General features: G+C 42.9%; 1 protein-coding gene across 1 annotated transcript in view; it reads right to left on the reverse strand.

Annotated features, from left to right (window-relative positions):
• LOC117505783 overlaps positions 1–19,079 on the reverse strand; it is a 283,549-nt gene that overhangs the window by 141,407 nt on the left and 123,063 nt on the right. Inside the window, 6 exon segments of the mRNA XM_034165323.1 lie at positions 8,782–8,838; positions 8,926–9,035; positions 10,677–10,841; positions 18,040–18,221; positions 18,323–18,427; positions 18,555–18,656. Coding sequence (XP_034021214.1) covers positions 8,782–8,838; positions 8,926–9,035; positions 10,677–10,841; positions 18,040–18,221; positions 18,323–18,427; positions 18,555–18,656 — 721 coding nt within the window.

Raw genomic sequence — 19,079 nt, forward strand, 5'->3', positions numbered from 1 at the left:
TTCTGCTGGAGGTTTCTTCCTGTTAAAAGGGAGTTTTTCCTTCCAACTGTAGCCAAGTACTTGCTCACAGGGGGTCGTTATGACCGTTGGGGTTTTACATAATTATTGTATGGCTTTTGCCTTACAATATAAAGCGCCTTGGGGCAACTGTTTGTTGTGATTTGGCGCTATATAAAAAAAATTGATTGATTGATTGAACGTCTGTGACCGAATTGTAAGAAACCGCCTAAAGGAAATGGGATTTACATACAGAAAAGCTAAACAAAAGCCATCATTAACACCTAAACAGAAAAAAAAACAAGGTTACAATGGGCTAAGGAAAAGCAATCGTGGACTGTGGATGACTGGATGAAAGTCATATTCAGTGATGAATCTTGAATCTGCATTGGGCAAGGTGAAGATGCTGGAACTTTTGTTTGGTGCCGTTCCAATGAGATTTATAAAGATGACTGCCTGAAGAGAACATGTAAATTTCCACAGTCATTGATGATATGGGGCTGCATGTCAGGTAAAGGCACTGGGGAGATGGCTGTCATTACATCATCAATAAATGCACAAGTTTACGTTGATATTTTGGATACTTTTCTTATCCCATCAATTGAAAGGATGTTTGGGGATGATGAAATCATTTTTCAAGATGATAATGCATCTTGCCATAGAGCAAAAACTGTGAAAACATTCCTTGCAAAAAGACACATAGGGTCAATGTCATGGCCTGCAAATAGTCCGGATCTTAATCCAATTGAAAATCTTTGGTGGAAGTTGAAGAAAATGGTCCATGACAAGACTCCAACCTGCAAAGCTGATCTGGCAACAGCAGTCAGAGAAAGTTGGAGCCAGATTGATGAAGAGTACTGTTTGTCACTCATTAAGTCCATGCCTCAGAGACTGCAAGCTGTTATAAAAGCCAGAGGTGGTGCAACAAAATACTAGTGATGTGTTGGAGCGTTCTTTTGTTTTTCATGATTTCATCATTTTTTCCTCAGAATTGAGTGAGTCCATATTTTTTTCCTCTGCTTGGTCTAAAAAAGTAACCGTTACTGACTGACACAATCTTTTTTTCCTGATTTCTTATAGTGTTTCTTAAAGCCAGAAAGTTGCCATTTGAAATGACTTTAGTTTTGTGTCATGTCTGTGATCTGCTTTTTTTCTACAAAATTAAACAACTGAATGAACATCCTCCGAGGCCGGTGATTCCAGAATTATTGCCAGGGGTTGTACAAAAACAAACAAATACTTATCCTACAATACTAAAAATAAATAAAAATGAAAACCACACATCAGCCTGAAACATCACAGCTACAAAATATCATGTAATACTACAAAAAACAAACAAATACTTATCGTACAATACTAAAAATAAAAATGAAAACCACACATCAGCCTGAAACATCATAGCTACAAAAATATCCTGTAATACTACAAAAACAAACATACAAATACGTATCCTCAAAGGATTCAAAATAATTTTATTGTCCTATGCACATAGGAACATGTTCCCTGCACAATGAATTGTCTCTACTGCATTTAACCCATCCTAATTGCCAGTTAGGAGCAGAGGTCGCCTTTTGGCGCCTGGGGACCAGCTCCAGATGTACATCCCTGCCTAGGTCAACAGCAGGGCTGAGCAAACCATGACCGGCCTCATGACAACAGACGACACACACAACACACATAAGCCAGCCCGGTACATGAACACATATAAAAAGCACATACAAGGTAAAACTAGGGAGAGAAAAACCTTCATAGCTGCTGCGTTAAACCACACAGCAGCAATGCAGGAAAAAAACCCATTAGCACAAAAAAAAAAACAAAAAAAACAATAATCACACACAGACTAGAGACGAGAGACGACAACCGAGATTTGAAAAGTCCAGTTATCAGACAGAACACTCCAGAGGCCGCCTTTAGGCGTCGTCAAAGGCCTTGTTTGTCCATCCTGGAGGGAAAAGGGGCCCAGCCCTGAACAGTCCACTGTCCACAGTCAACATCAGAGCTTGAGAAAGTAAGGGCGGGGGGGGGGAGACCAGGGTGTGAGGCTTAAGTGTTGTTCTTCTTCAGGAGGTTTTTCTCACAGCGGCCTTGAAGTGCAGCTGTGTTTTGGGAAGCCGAATGAATATCCAGATTAGCAGACGCCTGAAAGATTCCACAGTCTGAAACAGAGTGGCTTTCAATACATCTGAATACAGGAGAGGAGATGTGGTCATTACTGACGATCAAAGCGGTTTTCCAGTGCAGCCATCCTCCCAGAGGTGGTTTCCAATGTGCGGTTAACACCCGCCAACTGAGCTGACACTGCCCTTCCAATCAAATCAATCATGTGGGGCAGCCTGAACGGGCCAATTATTACCGCTTCCACCTTCTTAATTTTCCAGTAAACCAGCGCTATGCCCGCTCCACACAGCAGAAAGCCGGTCACCACCAAGCCAAATATATACACATCTTCGACGTCCTCCACAGACAGCATGTAAAGGCACATGACCTGCCATTTCCTCCAACTGTCCATCACGTAGCCCATCACATGCGTCCCAGCAGGACAGGTCGGGTCCTCCGCCCCCGAGTGTCTTGTAGAAAAAATAGTGTCAACTGCGTTCAGAGACCACTTTAACAGATCCATTTTTGCAGTTTTCCAGAAGAGCAAAGCTGGCAGCCTCACAGACAACACGCCACAGAAGCAGGAAAGATACGGAGGGAGGGAGAGAGGAAAAATGCGACCGTCTCGGCCGAGAGCAAGGAGGCAAAAAAACTCCTACAATACTAAAAATAAATAAAAGTGAAAACCACACATCAGCCTGAAACATCACACCTACAAAATATCCTGCAATACAACAAAAAAACAAACAAATACTTATCCTAAAATACTAAAAATAAATGAATGTGAAAACCACACATCAGCCTGAAACATCACAGCTACAAAATATCCAGTAATACAAAAACAAAAAACAAATACTTATCCTACAATACTAAAAATAAATAAAAGTGAAAACCACACATCAGCCTGAAACATCACAGCTACAAAATATCCTGTAATACAACAAAAAAAACAAAACAAATACTTATCCTACAATACTAAAAATAAATAAAAGTGAACTCACACATCAGCCTGAAGCATCACAGCTACAAAATATCCTGCAATACTACAAAAAAACAAACTACTTATCCTACAATACTAAAAATAAAAGTGAAAACCACACATCAGCCTGAAACATCACAGCTACAAAATATCCTGCAATACTACAAAAAAAACCAAATACTTATCCTACAATACTAAAAATAAATAAAAGTGAAAACCACACATCAGCCTGAAACATCACAGCTACAAAATATCCTGTAATACAACAAAAAACAAACAAACAAATACTTATCCTACAATACTAAAAATAAATAAAAGTGAACTCACACATCAGCCTGAAACATCACAGCTACAAAATATCCTGTAATACAAACAAATACTTATCCTACAATACTAAAAATAAATAAAAATGAAAACCACAAATCAGCCTGAAACATCACAACTACAAAATATCCTGTAATACAACAAAAAAATAAATACTTATCCTACAATACTAAAAATAAAAGTGAAAACCACACATCAGCCTGAAACATCACAGCTACAAAATATCCTGCAATACTACAAAAAACAAACAAATACTTATCCTACAATACTAAAAATAAATAAAAGTGAAAACCACACATCAGCCTGAAACATCACAGCTACAAAATATCCTGTAATACAAACAAATACTTATCCTACAATACTAAAAATAAATAAAAATGAAAACCACAAATCAGCCTGAAACATCACAGCTACAAAATATCCTGTAAAACTACAAAAAACATACAAATACTTATCCTATAACACTAAAAATAAATAAAAATGAAAACCACAAATCAGCCTGAAACATCACAGCTACAAAATATCCTGCAATACTACAAAAAAAACAAACAAATACTTATCCTAAAATACTAAAAATAAATGAATGTGAAAACCACACATCAGCCTGAAACATCACAGCTACAAAATATCCTGTAATACAAACAAATACTTATCCTACAATACTAAAAATAAATAAAAATGAAAACCACAAATCAGCCTGAAACATCACAGCTACAAAATATCCTGTAAAACTACAAAAAACATAACAAATACTTATCCTACAATACTAAAAATAAATAAAAATGAAAACCACAAATCAGCCTGAAACATCACAGCTACAAAATATCCTGTAAAACTACAAAAAACATACAAACAAATACTTATCCTATAACACTAAAAATAAATAAAAATGAAAACCACAAATCAGCCTGAAACATCACAGCTACAAAATATCCTGTAATACAACAAAAAAACAAACAAACAAACAAATACTTATCCTATAACACTAAAAATAAATAAAAATGAAAACCACAAATCAGCCTGAAACATCACAGTTACAAAATATCCTGTAATACAACAAAAAAACAAACAAATACTTATCCTATAACACTAAAAATAAATAAAAATGAAAACCACAAATCAGCCTGAAACATCACAGCTACAAAATATCATCTAATACAACAAAAAAAACAAACAAACAAATACTTATCCTATAATACTAAAAATAAATAAAAATGAAAACCACAAATCAGCCTGAAACATCACAGCTACAAAATATCCTGTAATACAACAAAAAAAACCCAAACACTTATCCTATAATACTAAAAATAAATAAAAATGAAAACCACAAATCAGCCTGAAACATCACAGCTACAAAATATCCTGTAATACAACAAAAAACAAACAAACAAACAAATACTTATCCTATAACACTAAAAATAAATAAAAATGAAAACCACAAATCAGCCTGAAACATCACAGCTACAAAATATCCTGTAATACAACAAACAAACAAACAAATACTTATCCTATAACACTAAAAATAAATAAAAATGAAAACCACAAATCAGCCTGAAACATCACAGCTACAAAATATCCTGTAAAACTACAAAAAAACAAACAAATACTTATCTTACAATACTAAAAATAAATAAAAATGAAAACCACACATCAGCCTGAAACATCACAGCTACAAAATATCCTGTAATACAACAACAAAAAAAAAACAAATACTTATCCTATAATACTAAAAATAAATAAAAATGAAAACCACAAATCAGCCTGAAACATCACAGCTACAAAATATCCTGTAAAACTACAAAAAACAAACAAATACTTATCTTACAATACTAAAAATAAATAAAAATGAAAACCACACAGCAGCCTGAAACATCACAGCTACAAAATATCCTGCAATACTACAAAAAACAAACAAACAAATACTTATCCTAAAATACTAAAAATAAATGAATGTGAAAACCACACATCAGCCTGAAACATCACAGCTACAAAATATCCTGTAATACAAACAAATACTTATCCTACAATACTAAAAATAAATAAAAATGAAAACCACAAATCAGCCTGAAACATCACAGCTACAAAATATCCTGTAAAACTACAAAAAACAAACAAACAAATACTTATCCTATAACACTAAAAATTAATAAAAATGAAAACCACAAATCAGCCTGAAACATCACAGCTACAAAATATCCTGTAATACAACAAAAAAACAAACAAATACTTATCCTATAACACTAAAAATAAATAAAAATGAAAACCACAAATCAGCCTGAAACATCACAGCTACAAAATATCATCTAATACAACAACAACAAAAAAACAAACAAATACTTATCCTATAATACTAAAAATAAATAAAAATGAAAACCACAAATGAGCCTGAAACATCACAGCTACAAAATATCCTGTAATACAACAAAAAACAAACAAACAAATACTTATCCTATAACACTAAAAATAAATAAAAATGAAAACCACAAATCAGCCTGAAACATCACAGCTACAAAATATCCTGTAATACAACAAAAAACAAACAAACAAACAAATACTTATCCTATAACACTAAAAATAAATAAAAATGAAAACCACAAATCAGCCTGAAACATCACAGCTACAAAATATCCTGTAATACAACAAAAAAACAAACAAATACTTATCCTATAACACTAAACATAAATAAAAATGAAAACCACAAATCAGCCTGAAACATCACAGCTACAAAATATCCTGTAATACAACAAAAAAACAAACAAACACTTATCCTATAATACTAAAAATAAATAAAAGTGAAAACCACAAATCAGCCTGAAACATCACAGCTACAAAATATCCTGTAATACAACAAAATAAAAAAAACAAACAAATACTTATCCTATAACACTAAAAATAAATAAAAATGAAAACCACAAATCAGCCTGAAACATCACAGCTATAAAATATCCTGTAATACAACAAAAAACAAACAAATACTTATCCTATAACACTAAGAATAAATAAAAATGAAAACCACAAATCAGCCTGAAACATCACAGCTACAAAATATCCTGTAATACAACAACAAAAAAAAAAACAAATACTTATCCTATAATACTAAAAATAAATAAAAGTGAAAACCACAAATCAGCCTGAAACATCACAGCTACAAAAGATCCTGTAAAACTACAAAAAACAAACAAATACTTATCTTACAATACTAAAAATAAATAAAAATGAAAACCACACATCAGCCTGAAACATCACAGCTACAAAATATCCTGTAAAACTACAAAAAAACAAATACTTATCCTACAATACTAAAAATAAATAAAAATGAAAACCACACATTAGCCTGAAACATCACAGCTACAAAATATCCTGTAATACAACAAACAAACAAATACTTATCCTATAACACTAAAAATAAATAAAAATGAAAACCACAAATCAGCCTGAAACATCACAGCTACAAAATATCCTGTAATACAACAAAAAAACAAACAAATACTTATCCTATAACACTAAACATAAATAAAAATGAAAACCACAAATCAGCCTGAAACATCACAGCTACAAAATATCCTGTAATACAACAAAAAACAAACAAACACTTATCCTATAATACTAAAAACAAATAAAAATGAAAACCACAAATCAGCCTGAAACATCACAGCTACAAAATATCCTGTAATACAACAAAAAAATACTTATCCTATAACACTAAAAATAAATAAAAATGAAAACCACAAATCAGCCTGAAACATCACAGCTACAAAATATCCTGTAATACAACAAAAAAAACAAATACTTATCTTACAATACTAAAAATAAATAAAAATGAAAACCACACATCAGCCTGAAACATCACAGCTACAAAATATCCTGTAAAACTACAAAAAAACAAATACTTATCCTACAATACTAAAAATAAGTAAAAATGAAAACCACACATCAGCCTGAAACATCACAGCTACAAAATATCCTGTAATACAACAAAAAACAAACAAATACTTATCCTATAATACTAAAAATAAATAAAAGTGAAAACCACAAATCAGCCTGAAACATCACAGCTACAAAATATCTTGTAATACAACAACAAAAAAAAAACAAATACTTATCCTATAACACTAAAAATAAATAAAAATGAAAACCACAAATCAGCCTGAAACATCACAGCTACAAAATATCCTGTAATACAACAAAAAAACAAACAAACAAATACTTATCCTATAACACTAAAAATAAATAAAAATGAAAACCACAAATCAGCCTGAAACATCACAGCTACAAAATATCCTGTAAAACTACAAAAAACAAACAAATACTTATCTTACAATACTAAAAATAAATAAAAATGAAAACCACACATCAGCCTGAAACATCACAGCTACAAAATATCCTGTAATACAACAACAAAAAAACAAACAAACAAATACTTATCCTATAATACTAAAAATAAATAAAAATGAAAACCACAAATCAGCCTGAAACATCACAGCTACAAAATATCCTGTAAAACTACAAAAAACAAACAAATACTTATCTTACAATACTAAAAATAAATAAAAATGAAAACCACACATCAGCCTGAAACATCACAGCTACAAAATATCCTGTAATACTACAAAAAAAAAAAACAAATACTTATCCTATAATACTAAAAATAAATAAAAGTGAAAACCACAAATCAGCCTGAAACATCACAGCTACAAAATATCCTGTAAAACTACAAAAAACAAACAAATACTTATCTTACAATACTAAAAATAAATAAAAATGAAAACCACACATCAGCCTGAAACATCACAGCTACAAAATATCCTGTAAAACTACAAAAAACAAATACTTATCCTACAATACTAAAAATAAATAAAAATGAAAACCACACATCAGCCTGAAACATCACAGCTACAAAATATCCTGTAATACAACAAAAAAAAAAACAAATATCCTATAATACTAAAAATAAATAAAAGTGAAAACCATACATGCAAATACTAAAAATAAACCCGCTAGAATGACTTTGTGTCCAGTCAACAGTTACTTTGTGAGACTCAGATGAGGAGGATCACTGACAGTGTGAGGGACATTTTGTCCATATGGTGTGTTTCTGTGGACATGATCCGGGACACGGGTGTCTCAGTGTTGAGGACCCCAGAGACAGAAAGTCAAGGACATGCCCACGTTTACTACTTTTCCTTTGTAGATTTTTATTTTGCCTTTGCAGAGGTTTACAGACACATTCTGTGGACTCGAAGTGTTGAGACGTGTGCTGCCTGGAAAGACAAAAACTGCTCTGATGGTTTCTTTGGCATGTTGTTCCAGTCAATTAAACCCAAACAGTTATCAGACCCAACACAAAATATTAAGTTAAAACAGGGGGACTCTTGTCTTCAGACCTGGCTCTCGGATCCTGCGGATGGCCACGTATGGAGAAGCACAGCTGTCAGATCGCACTGGAAAAAGACAAAAAAAAATAAGCTGAGGATTTCATGATTTTACAGACATGAGGTGACAGGCTTTTATTGTGATGGCCGGCATACCGTATGTTGTGTGGCAGCGCACTCTGCACAGTGAGCACTCAAAGCCGCGGTCAGCAGCCAGCTCCACCTCGTCTTCAGTTGTTAGACCATGACACACGGCGTGGACCCACCTGAACACGGTCACATCAGTCAGAACAATCCTGGACGGACGGACTTACCTCAATGACTGCAACCAAGAGGACAATGTATTTGTTGTGGACACTAGAAGATCAACATGGAACCTTCTGGATTAGATGCTCAATGTGACGGGTTTCTCTGAGCCTAGTAAGCGCTCAGGATCCTGGAGGCTGGAGATGGACATGCAGTTGTCTCATTGTTAAGACATACATATGTTAGATATTATTATTGATTTCAGACTCTCTAAACTCATGTTAATACACTGTTGTTTTTTTCTGTGTATATGACTGAAAATGTTACTGTTTCCCATTAATTCTACAGCTGTCAGCCTGTTCTGTTGTATATACTGTAAAAAGTGTGTTTGATCCACTTTTGTGATTTACCTCCATGTTTCTCCCAATCCACCAGCTCATTATTGTAAATATGAATTTTTTTTCTTCATAACTTACCTGGTTAAATAAAGGTTAAATCAAATGTGAGGTTAAGAGCGATGACTGGATCAGTATGTTCTTGATAACTGCACAGTAAGTGTCTTTCATTATCTTATCATGTGTAAAGACGTAAACAGCAGGCAGCGGTTTCACAAAAACAAGGTTCTGCTTCTACGTCTGTAAAGTTTGACCTCGTTAACCACATGGCCTAAACATGACATGGCACTTTTTGATCACATGAGCACACACGCACACGGGAGGATCACGTCTTTACCAATGATGTCAGCTGGTGTCTATAAAACCTTACTGTAAACTGTGTTCGGGGTCTCGTTCCTGAACGAGCTCCTGCCTGACCTCAGGACGGGGAGAAGCCCAGATCTGGTTTGATGAATTTCACATGAAATGAGATAAAGATAAACTGTCCTTTTTGTAACAGAGTCTCGATGATTCAGTGAAGACCCAAAGACAGGTTTCAATGTCACAGGTTTCTCTGGGCCTGGTAAGCGCTCAGGATCCCGGAGGTGAGAGACGGACATGCAGTTGTCTCATCTATCCAGAGGAGGGGACAGACTTGCTGTCTGTCTGGATGGTTCACTGCATTACTCTTCTCCTGAACCATCCAGGGCTTCACAGCAGGCTTCCAACTGGACCCATGTACTTCCTCCTCCATGTCTCTCTCCAACACACTCACCACTGTGACATCTTCAGCATCCAAAATGAACCACTTCTTTTTCTCCTACATGCTGTTCCTGTTAGGGGGCGCCATAGCAGGTCACCTCTGTGTCTTCCTCTGTCTCACCAACCACCTGCATGTCCTCCCTCAGCACATCCAGAAACCTCCTCTTTGGTCTCCCTCTTCTCCTCCTGCCTGGTGGCTCCATCCTCAGCATCCTTCTCCCTATATACCCTGGGTCTCTCTTCTACACATGTCCAAACCATCTCAGTCTCACCTCTCAGTCTCCAGACTGTCCGACCTGTGCCGCCCCTCTGACATGTTCATTCCTAATCCTGTCTCCAGGCCAGGCCCTGCCCCCCCAGGGAGCCCAAATCCTCCTCCCCCAGCTCTACTTAGTCGGTGTCCCACAATGCAAAGCAAGTTTATAACGACAAATAATAACGATTTCTGCAGCAGCACTGGAACCAACACCAGAACGTCTGGAATACAACACACACAGATGACGTGTGTCCATGTTGGTGGTGTACCTGTCGCACTGCTGACACTGCAGGATGAGGTCATCGTGTGCATAATGTCTGCAGCACAGCGGACAGCGACTCAGACTGGAACACGGTCCACAGTGGCTGTAGTTACTCTGCCAATCACTGTGCAGCCCGGGAGAGGTGGAGCCACACTGCACGCACCACACACACCTTCAGGAAACAAAACACACACACGATTAACACAAAGATTTGGACACTAGACAAAGGTTTTGCTTTTCCTCAGACGTCTCTGGCACTGAATCACATCAGACAGAGACAGAGAGTGAGCATGAGAGAGCGAGAGAGGGAGCATGAGACAGAAACAGAGAGTGAGCACGAGAGAGGGAGCATGAGACAGAAACAGAGTGAGCACGAGAGAGCGAGAGAGAGCATGAGAGAGTGAGCACGAGAGAGCGAGAGAGTGAGCACGAGAGAGCAAGAGAGTGAGAGAGCGAGCATGAGACAGAGAGCGAGCATGAGAGAGCAAGAGACAGAGAGCGAGTACGAGAGAGACAGAGAGTGAGCGAGAGAGCGAGAGAGTGAGCACGAGAGAGCGAAAGAGACAGAGACAGAGAGTGAACACGAGAGAGCAAGCATGAGAGAGCGAGAGAGAGAGACAGAGTGAGCACGAGAGAGCGAGCATGAGAGAGACAGAGTGAGCACGAGAGAGCGAGCATGAGAGAGACAGAGACAGAGAGTGAACACAAGAGAGTGAGCACGAGAGAGTGAGCATGAGACAGAGAGAGCATGAGAGAGCGAGCAGGAGACAGTGAGCACGAGAGAGTGAACATGAGAGAGACAGAGACAGAGAGCGAACACGAGAGAGTGAGCACGAGACAGAGACAGAGCATGAGAGAGCGAGCACGAGAGAGCGAGCACGAGAGAGTGAACATGAGACAGAGATAGAGCATGAGAGAGCGAGCAGGAGAGAGCAAGCACGAGAGAGCGAGCATGAGAGAGCGAGCACGAGAGAGCGAGCACAAGAGAGCGAGAGAGTGCGCATGAGAGAAAGAGACAGAGAGCGAACACGAGAGAGTGAGCACGAGAGAGTGAGAGAGGGAGCATGAGACAGAGACAGAGAGTGAGCACGAGAGAGCGAGCACGAGAGAGCAAGCACGAGAGAGCGAGCAAGAGAGAGTGAGCATGAGACAGAGACAGAGCGAGCACGAGAGAGCGAGCACCAGAGAGCGAGCACAAGAGAGCGAGAGAGCGAGCACGAGAGAGCAAAAGAGTGAGCAAGAGAGAGCGAGAGAGACAGAGACAGAGAGTGAGCACGAGAGAGCGAGCACGAGAGAGCGAGAGAGACAGAGAGCGAGCACGAGAGAGCGAGCACGAGAGAGCGAGAGAGACAGAGAGCGAGCGCGAGAGCGCGAGCACGAGAGAGCGAGAGAGACAGAGAGCGCGAGCGAGAGAGACAGAGACAGAGAGCGAGCATGAGAGAGTGAGCACGAGAGAGCGAGACAGAGAGAGCATGAGAGAGTGAGCACAAGAGAGGCAGAGAGTGAGCATGAGACAGAGACAGAGAGTGAGCATGAGAGAGTGAGCACAAGAGAGGCAGAGAGTGAGCATGAGACAGAGACAGAGAGTGAGCATGAGAGAGCGAGCACGAGAGAGCGAGCACGAGAGAGCAAGAGAGACAGAGAGCGAGCACGAGAGAGACAGAGAGTGAGCAAGAGAGACAGAGACAGAGAGTGAGCATGAGAGAGCAAGCACAAGAGCGAGAGAGCGAGCATGAGAGAGCAAGAGACAGAGAGCGAGTACGAGAGAGACAGAGAGTGAGCGAGAGAGTGAGCACGAGAGAGCGAAAGAGAGAGAGTGAGCACGAGAGAGTGAGGACGAGAGAGCGAGAGAGAGAGACAGAGAGTGAGCACGAGAGAGCGAGCATGAGAGAGACACAGACAGAGAGCGAACACAAGAGAGTGAGCACGAGAGAGTGAGCATGAGACAGAGAGAGCATGAGAGAGCAAGCAGGAGAGAGCGAGCACGAGAGAGTGAGCACGAGAGAGTGAACATGAGAGACACAGAGCGAACACGAGAGAGTGAGCATGAGACAGAGACAGAGCATGAGAGAGTGAGGAGGAGAGAGCGAGCACGAGAGAGTGAGCACGAGAGAGTGAACATGAGACAGAGACAGAGCATGAGAGAGCGAGCATGAGAGAGCGAGCACGAGAGAGCGAGCACGAGAGAGCGAGCACGAGAGAGCGAGAGAGTGAGCACAAGAGAGCGAGAGAGTGCGCATGAGAGAAAGAGACAGAGACAGAGAGCGAACACGAGAGAGTGAGCACAAGAGAGTGAGGGAGGGAGCATGAGACAGAGAGTGAGCATGAGAGAGTGAGCACGAGAGAGCGAGCACGAGAGAGCAAGCACGAGAGAGCAAGCACGAGAGTGAGAGTGAGCATGAGACAGAGCGAGCACAAGAGAGCGAGCACGAGAGAGCAAGAACAAGAGAGCGAGCACAAGAGAGCAAGGGAGCGAGAGAGACAGAGTGAGCACGAGAGAGCGAGAGAGACAGAGAGCACGAGAGAGCGAGTACGAGAGAGCGAGAGAGTGAGCACGAAAGAGCGAGAGAGACAGAGACAGAGCATGAGAGAGTGAGCACGAGAGAGCGAGAGACAGAGACAGAGCAAACACGAGAGAGCGAGAAAGTGAGCATGAGAGAGTGAGCACGAGACAGAGAGAGAGTGAGCATGAGAGAGCGAGCACGAGAGAGCAAGAGAGACAGAGAGCGAGCACGAAAGAGACAGAGAGTGAGCAAGAGAGACAGAGACAGAGTGAGCAAGAGAGAGCGAGAGAGTGAGCACTAGAGAGCGAGAGAGCGAGCACGAGAGAGCGAAAGAGACAGAGACAGAGAGTGAGCACGAGAGAGCGAGAGAGTGAGCACGAGAGAGCGAGCATGAGAGAGAGAGAGAGAGTGAGCACGCGAGAGAGAGAGAGACAGAGTGAGCACGAGAGAGCGAGAGAGAGAGACAGAGTGAGCACGAGAGAGCGAGCATGAGAGAGCGAGAGAGTGAGCACGAGAGAGCGAGCATGAGAGAGAGAGAGAGTGAGCACGAGAGAGCGAGAGAGAGAGAGACAGAGAGCACTAGAGAGCGAGAGAGCGAAAGAGACAGAGAGAGAGTGAGCACGAGAGCGAGCATGAGAGAGCGAGAGAGTGAGCACGAGAGAGCGAGCATGAGAGCGAGAGAGACAGAGAGTGAGCACGAGAGAGTGACCACGAGAGAGTGAGCACGAGAGCGTGAACACGAGAGAGAGCGAGACAGAGAGCGAGTGAGCACGAGAGAGCGAGAGAGGGAGCATGAAAGAGCGAGAGAGAGAGAGCGAGCACGAGAGAGTGAGCAAGAGAGCGAGAGAGACAGAGAACGAGCACGAGAGTGAGCACGAGAGAGCGACCACGAGAGAGTGACCACGAAAGAGCGAGTATGAAAGAGCGAGCATGAGAGAGACAGAGAGTGAGCGAGCATGAGAGAGCAAGAGAGCGAGACAGTGAGCACAAGAGAGCGAAAGAGACAGAGACAGAGAGTGAGCACGAGAGAGCGAGCATGAGAGAGCGAGAGAGTGAGCACGAGAGAGTGAGCACAAGAGAGCGAGAGAGACAGAGAGCGAGCATGAGAGAGTGAGCATGAGAGAGAGAGAGTGAGCACGAGAGAGCGAGCACGACAGAGCGAGCACGAGAGAGTGAACCCGAGAGAGCGAACACGAGAGAGCACGAGAGAGTGAGCACGAGAGAGCGAGAGAGACAGAGAGCGAGCATGAGAGAGCAAGCGAGCGAGAGAGACAGAGAGAGAGCGAGCACGAAAGAGCGAGAGAGCGACCACGAGAGAGTGACCACGAGAGAGCGAACATGAAAGATCGAGCATGAGAGAGCGAGAGAGACAGAGAGTGAGCACAAGAGAGCGAGCATGAGAGACAGCGAGCACAAGAGAGCGAGCACGAGAGAGTGAGCACGAGAGAGTGACCACGAGAGAGCGAGCACAAGAGAGCGAGCACGAGAGAGCGAGCGAGACAGAGAGCGAGCACGAGAGAGTGAGGACGAGAGAACGAGCACAAGAGAGCGAGAGAGTGAACACGAGAGAGCGAGCGAGACAGAGAGTGAGCACGAGAGAGCGAGTAAGCACGAGAGAGCGAGAGAGTGAGCACGAGAGAGCGAGAAAGTGAGCATGAGACAGACAGAGTGAGCATGAGAGAGTGAGCACGAGAGAGCGAGAGAGTGATCATGAGACAGAGAGCAAGCATGAGAGAGCAAGCACGAGAGAGCATGAGAGAGCAAGAGAGACAGAGAGCGAGCACGAGAGAGACAGAGAGTGAGCGAGAGAGACAGAGAGTGAGCGAGAGAGACAGAGAGTGAGCGAGAGAGACAGAGACAGAGAGTGAGCACAAGAGAGCAAGCATGAGAGCGAAAGAGTGAGCAAGAGAGAGCGAGAGAGCGAGCACGAGAGAGCGAAAGAGACAGAGACAGAGAATGAGCACGAGAGAGCGAGCACGAGAGAGCAAGAGAGACAGAGAGCGAGCACGAGAGAGAGAGAGTGAGCGAGAGAGAGAGAGAGTGAGCATGAGAGAGCAAGCATGAGAGAGTGAGCAAGAGAGAGCAAGAGAACGAGCACGAGAGAGCGAAGAGACAGAGACAGAGAGTGAGCACGAGAGAGCGAGAGAGACAGAGAGCGAGCACGACAGAGTGAGCACAAGAGAGCGAGCACGAGAGAACGAGCACGAGAGAGCGAGAGAGACAGAGAGCGAGCACGAGAGAGCGAGCACGAGAGAGTGAAAACGAGAGAGCGAGAGAGACAGAGACAGAGAGTGAGCACGAGAGCGAGAGAGAGAGTGATCACGAGAGAGCGAGCACGAGAGAACGAGCACGAGTGAACACGAGAGAGCGAGAGAGAACACGAGAGAGCGAGAGAGTGAACACGAGACAGCGAGTGAGACAGAGAGTGAGCACGAGAGAGCGAGCATGAGAGAGCGAGCGAGACAGAGAGTGAGCACGAGAGTGAGCACAAGAGAATGAGCATGAGAGCGAGAGAGACAGAGCGAGCACAAGAGAGCGACAGAACAAGAACGAGAGAGACAGAGAGCGAGAGAACGAGCACGAGAGAGTGAGCACGAGAGAGCGAACACGAGAGAGTGAGAGAGTGACCACAAGAGAGCGAGAGAGTGAGCACGAGAGAACGAGCACGAGAGAGCGAGAGAGCGAGACAGAGAGCGAGCACGAGAGAGCGAGAGAGTGAGCACGAGAGAGTGAGCACAAAGAGAGTGAGCATGAGAGAGCAAGCACAAGAGAGCAAACATGAGAGAGCAAGAGAGACAGAGTGAACACAAGAGAGTGAGCACGAGAGAGCGAGAGAGAGCAAGAGAACGAGCACAAGAGAGTGAGCACGAGAGAGCGAGAGAAGCATGAGAGAGTGAGCACAAGAGTGAGACAGTGAGAATGAGAGAGCAAGAGAGTGAGCACGAGAACGAGCACGAGAGAGCGAGACAGTGAGCATGAGACAGCAAGAGAGTGAGCACGAGAACGAGCACGAGAGAGCGAGCACGAGAGAGCGAGACAGTGAGCATGAGACAGCGAGAGAGTGAGCACAAGAGCGAGACAGTGAGCATGAGAGCGAGACAGTGAGCATGAGAGCGAGACAGCGAGCACGAGAGTGAGCACAAGAGAGTGAGTACGAGAGAGTGAGTACGAGAGAGCGAGCCAATGAGCATGAGAGAGCAAGAGAGACAGATAGAGAGAGTGAGCATGAGAGAGCGAGAGTGAGTACGAGAGAGCGAAAGAGACAGAGACAGAGAGTGAGCACGAGAGAGCGAGAGAGTGAGCACGAGAGCGCAAGCACGAGACAGCGAAAGAGACAGAGAGTGAGCACGAGAGAGCGAGAATGAGAGAGCGAGCATGAGAGAGCGAGAGAGACAGAGAGCGAGCACAAGAGGGCGAGAGAGAGAGAGCAAGCACAAGAGAGCGAGAGAGCGAGCACGAGGCCGAGCACGAGAGAGCGAGAGAGAGCACGAGAGAGCGAGCACGAGAGCACGAGAGAGTGAGAGAGCGAGCACGAGAGAGTGACCATGAGCGAGCATGAGAGAGCGAGCATGAGAGAGTGAGTACGAGAGAGCGAGAATGAGAGAGTGAGTACGAGAGAGCAAGAGAGTGAGCATGAGAGACTGAGTACGAGAGAGCGAGAGAGTGAGCATGAGAGAGTGACCACGAGCGAGCATGAGAGAGCGAGCATGAGAGAGTGAGTACGTGAGCGAGAGAGCGAGCATGAGGGAGCAAGAGAGACAGATAGAGAGAATGAGCATGAGAGAGCAAGAGTGAGCACGAGAGAGCAAGAGAAAGCGAGACAGAGACAGAGAGTTAGCATGAGAGCGAGGGAGAGAGAGAGAGAGAGAGAGAGAAAGTGAGCACAAGCGAGCGAGAACGACAGAGCAAGAGACTGAGCGAGAGAGTTAGCACAAGAGCAAGAGAGAGTGACCATGAAGTGAACCATAAGTGGCTCTCCTCTACTCTTTTCTACTCTTCTATTATACCCTTCCTTTTTAAATATTTATTATTTTATTTTTGTATACTAGCATAGTTCTACCTTAGAATTGGAATATAATATATAAGATATACCTTACTGAACTTTCATGAGAGACAGAGAGAAAGTGAGCACAAGAGAGTAACGTCCGCGAGATCATGCCATAAAATTAGGTACAGAATGTGTTTTTCACCTCTCAAAATACGTCAAAGTTAGCCATCTTTGAACTTGTCCAAAGTCTGTGGTCCAAGAATGTTCCCTGTGAATTTGAAGACTGTTGCAGTAACAGAACTGCATTTATGCTGGACACAGACAGACAGACAGACGGACACCAGGTCTTCGCAATACCTGACGGCCATATGTTGGCCTCGGGTAAAAATGTAGCAAAACTGTAAACAGATTTTCCCCAAAAGTCAGCTGTCCTCCGTGTATAGTACAAACGAGCACATCTAGAGCCCGCAGTTCCCCACAGGTCAATGTCATAGTTTATGCTAATACAGAAAAAAAAAAAAAAAAAACACCTGCTGACGCAGGAACATAAACCGAAATATGTTGATTTTCCAACAGATTTTGTTATAAATGCGACTGAAAATTGACCATGTCGGGCAAGTGAGGGGCAGGAAGCAGGAGCCCGACAGCCCCGTTGACTCGCCTGTGTTGAGCGGGCAAGCGTTACTGTTCAGTCCCGTCATAGATGACCTTTTGGCTGCCCAACTGATCGACTAAGTCGACGAAGAATTAATGTCATTGTTCTGACCCAAAGCTGGACTGTTCACAGCAGCAGGACATAAACGGACCTAAGAGAGAGCCTTGAGGCACACCATCTGAAAAATAGAAACCACAGACCGATGACTACCAGGTGTACTCACCACTTGCATTTCCAGGCACCCTTGGGCACCGTGTGGAGGGGCGGGTCCAGGCAGTAGGTGTGGTAGCTGATGTCACAGTCATCACACAGCAGCAGACGACCCGGGTCGCTGGCTTCCCCACACGCTTCGCACACTGTGCACTCCAGGCAACGCCAGCCTTTGGTGAGGATGACACGTGTGATCTGGAGAGTGCAGAGTTTGAGAGAGTGCGCTAATGCTCGGAACTGATCACTGATTGGTGGACAGAAATGTGACAGTCGAGTGGGATTTAACTCAGTCTGACCTTCACGTTGACACAGTAAGGGTGGTAACACTGGCCACACTGAGAACACGCCAACAACCGACCTTCAGCTCCACGTCCAAAACTGCCGCACACCACACACATGTCCTAACACACACACACACACGGTACTGTGGAGATGAGAACTAAATGCAGTGCGCGCTCATGTGGAGCGCAGCGGGTGCTGCTGTGGACATAAATACCCATAAGGCGTCAGTCAGGTCAGTGGGGTTACCTGTTTGAGGGTGAAGTGGTCAGAGGTAGAAAACATCACCACCGTGTTGTGCATGGAGTTCTCCTCCTCATCCTTCACCTGGAACAAGTCCACAATCCCAGCCTGCCAGAGACCGGGTTAGAGAGTGGTGGATTAACACAAGCACGGGTTGAAATCAGAGCCGCCAACATGGTTTGTTTCACATCACTGCTCGAGTCTAACAAGACCACAGCATGCAAGGTTCCTGCTGGGGTCACAGCACATCACAATGACGCACTAAAATCTAAAACGTATCATTGGTTCCAACACTGGAAACGTTCACTGTCGCCTCACTAAAATCCATTTAAATGCCCTCAATGTGGCAACCAGTTAGTTGCCAATTTTAGCCTCATTTGAAGTGGAAGCAGACAAAACCTCTCAAGTGATCTACAAGACGTCTTACAGAGATGTTAGCATGCTAACTAGCAATACAGAAACATCTCTGAAAGACGTTAGACTGAAAGAAATCAAGTGAACTTTGTTTCCATTAAACGGTCAGGCAGAGTG

The sequence above is a fragment of the Thalassophryne amazonica genome, unplaced genomic scaffold (genome assembly GCF_902500255.1).
Source record: "Thalassophryne amazonica unplaced genomic scaffold, fThaAma1.1, whole genome shotgun sequence".
Classification (NCBI taxonomy): Eukaryota; Metazoa; Chordata; class Actinopteri; order Batrachoidiformes; family Batrachoididae; genus Thalassophryne; species Thalassophryne amazonica.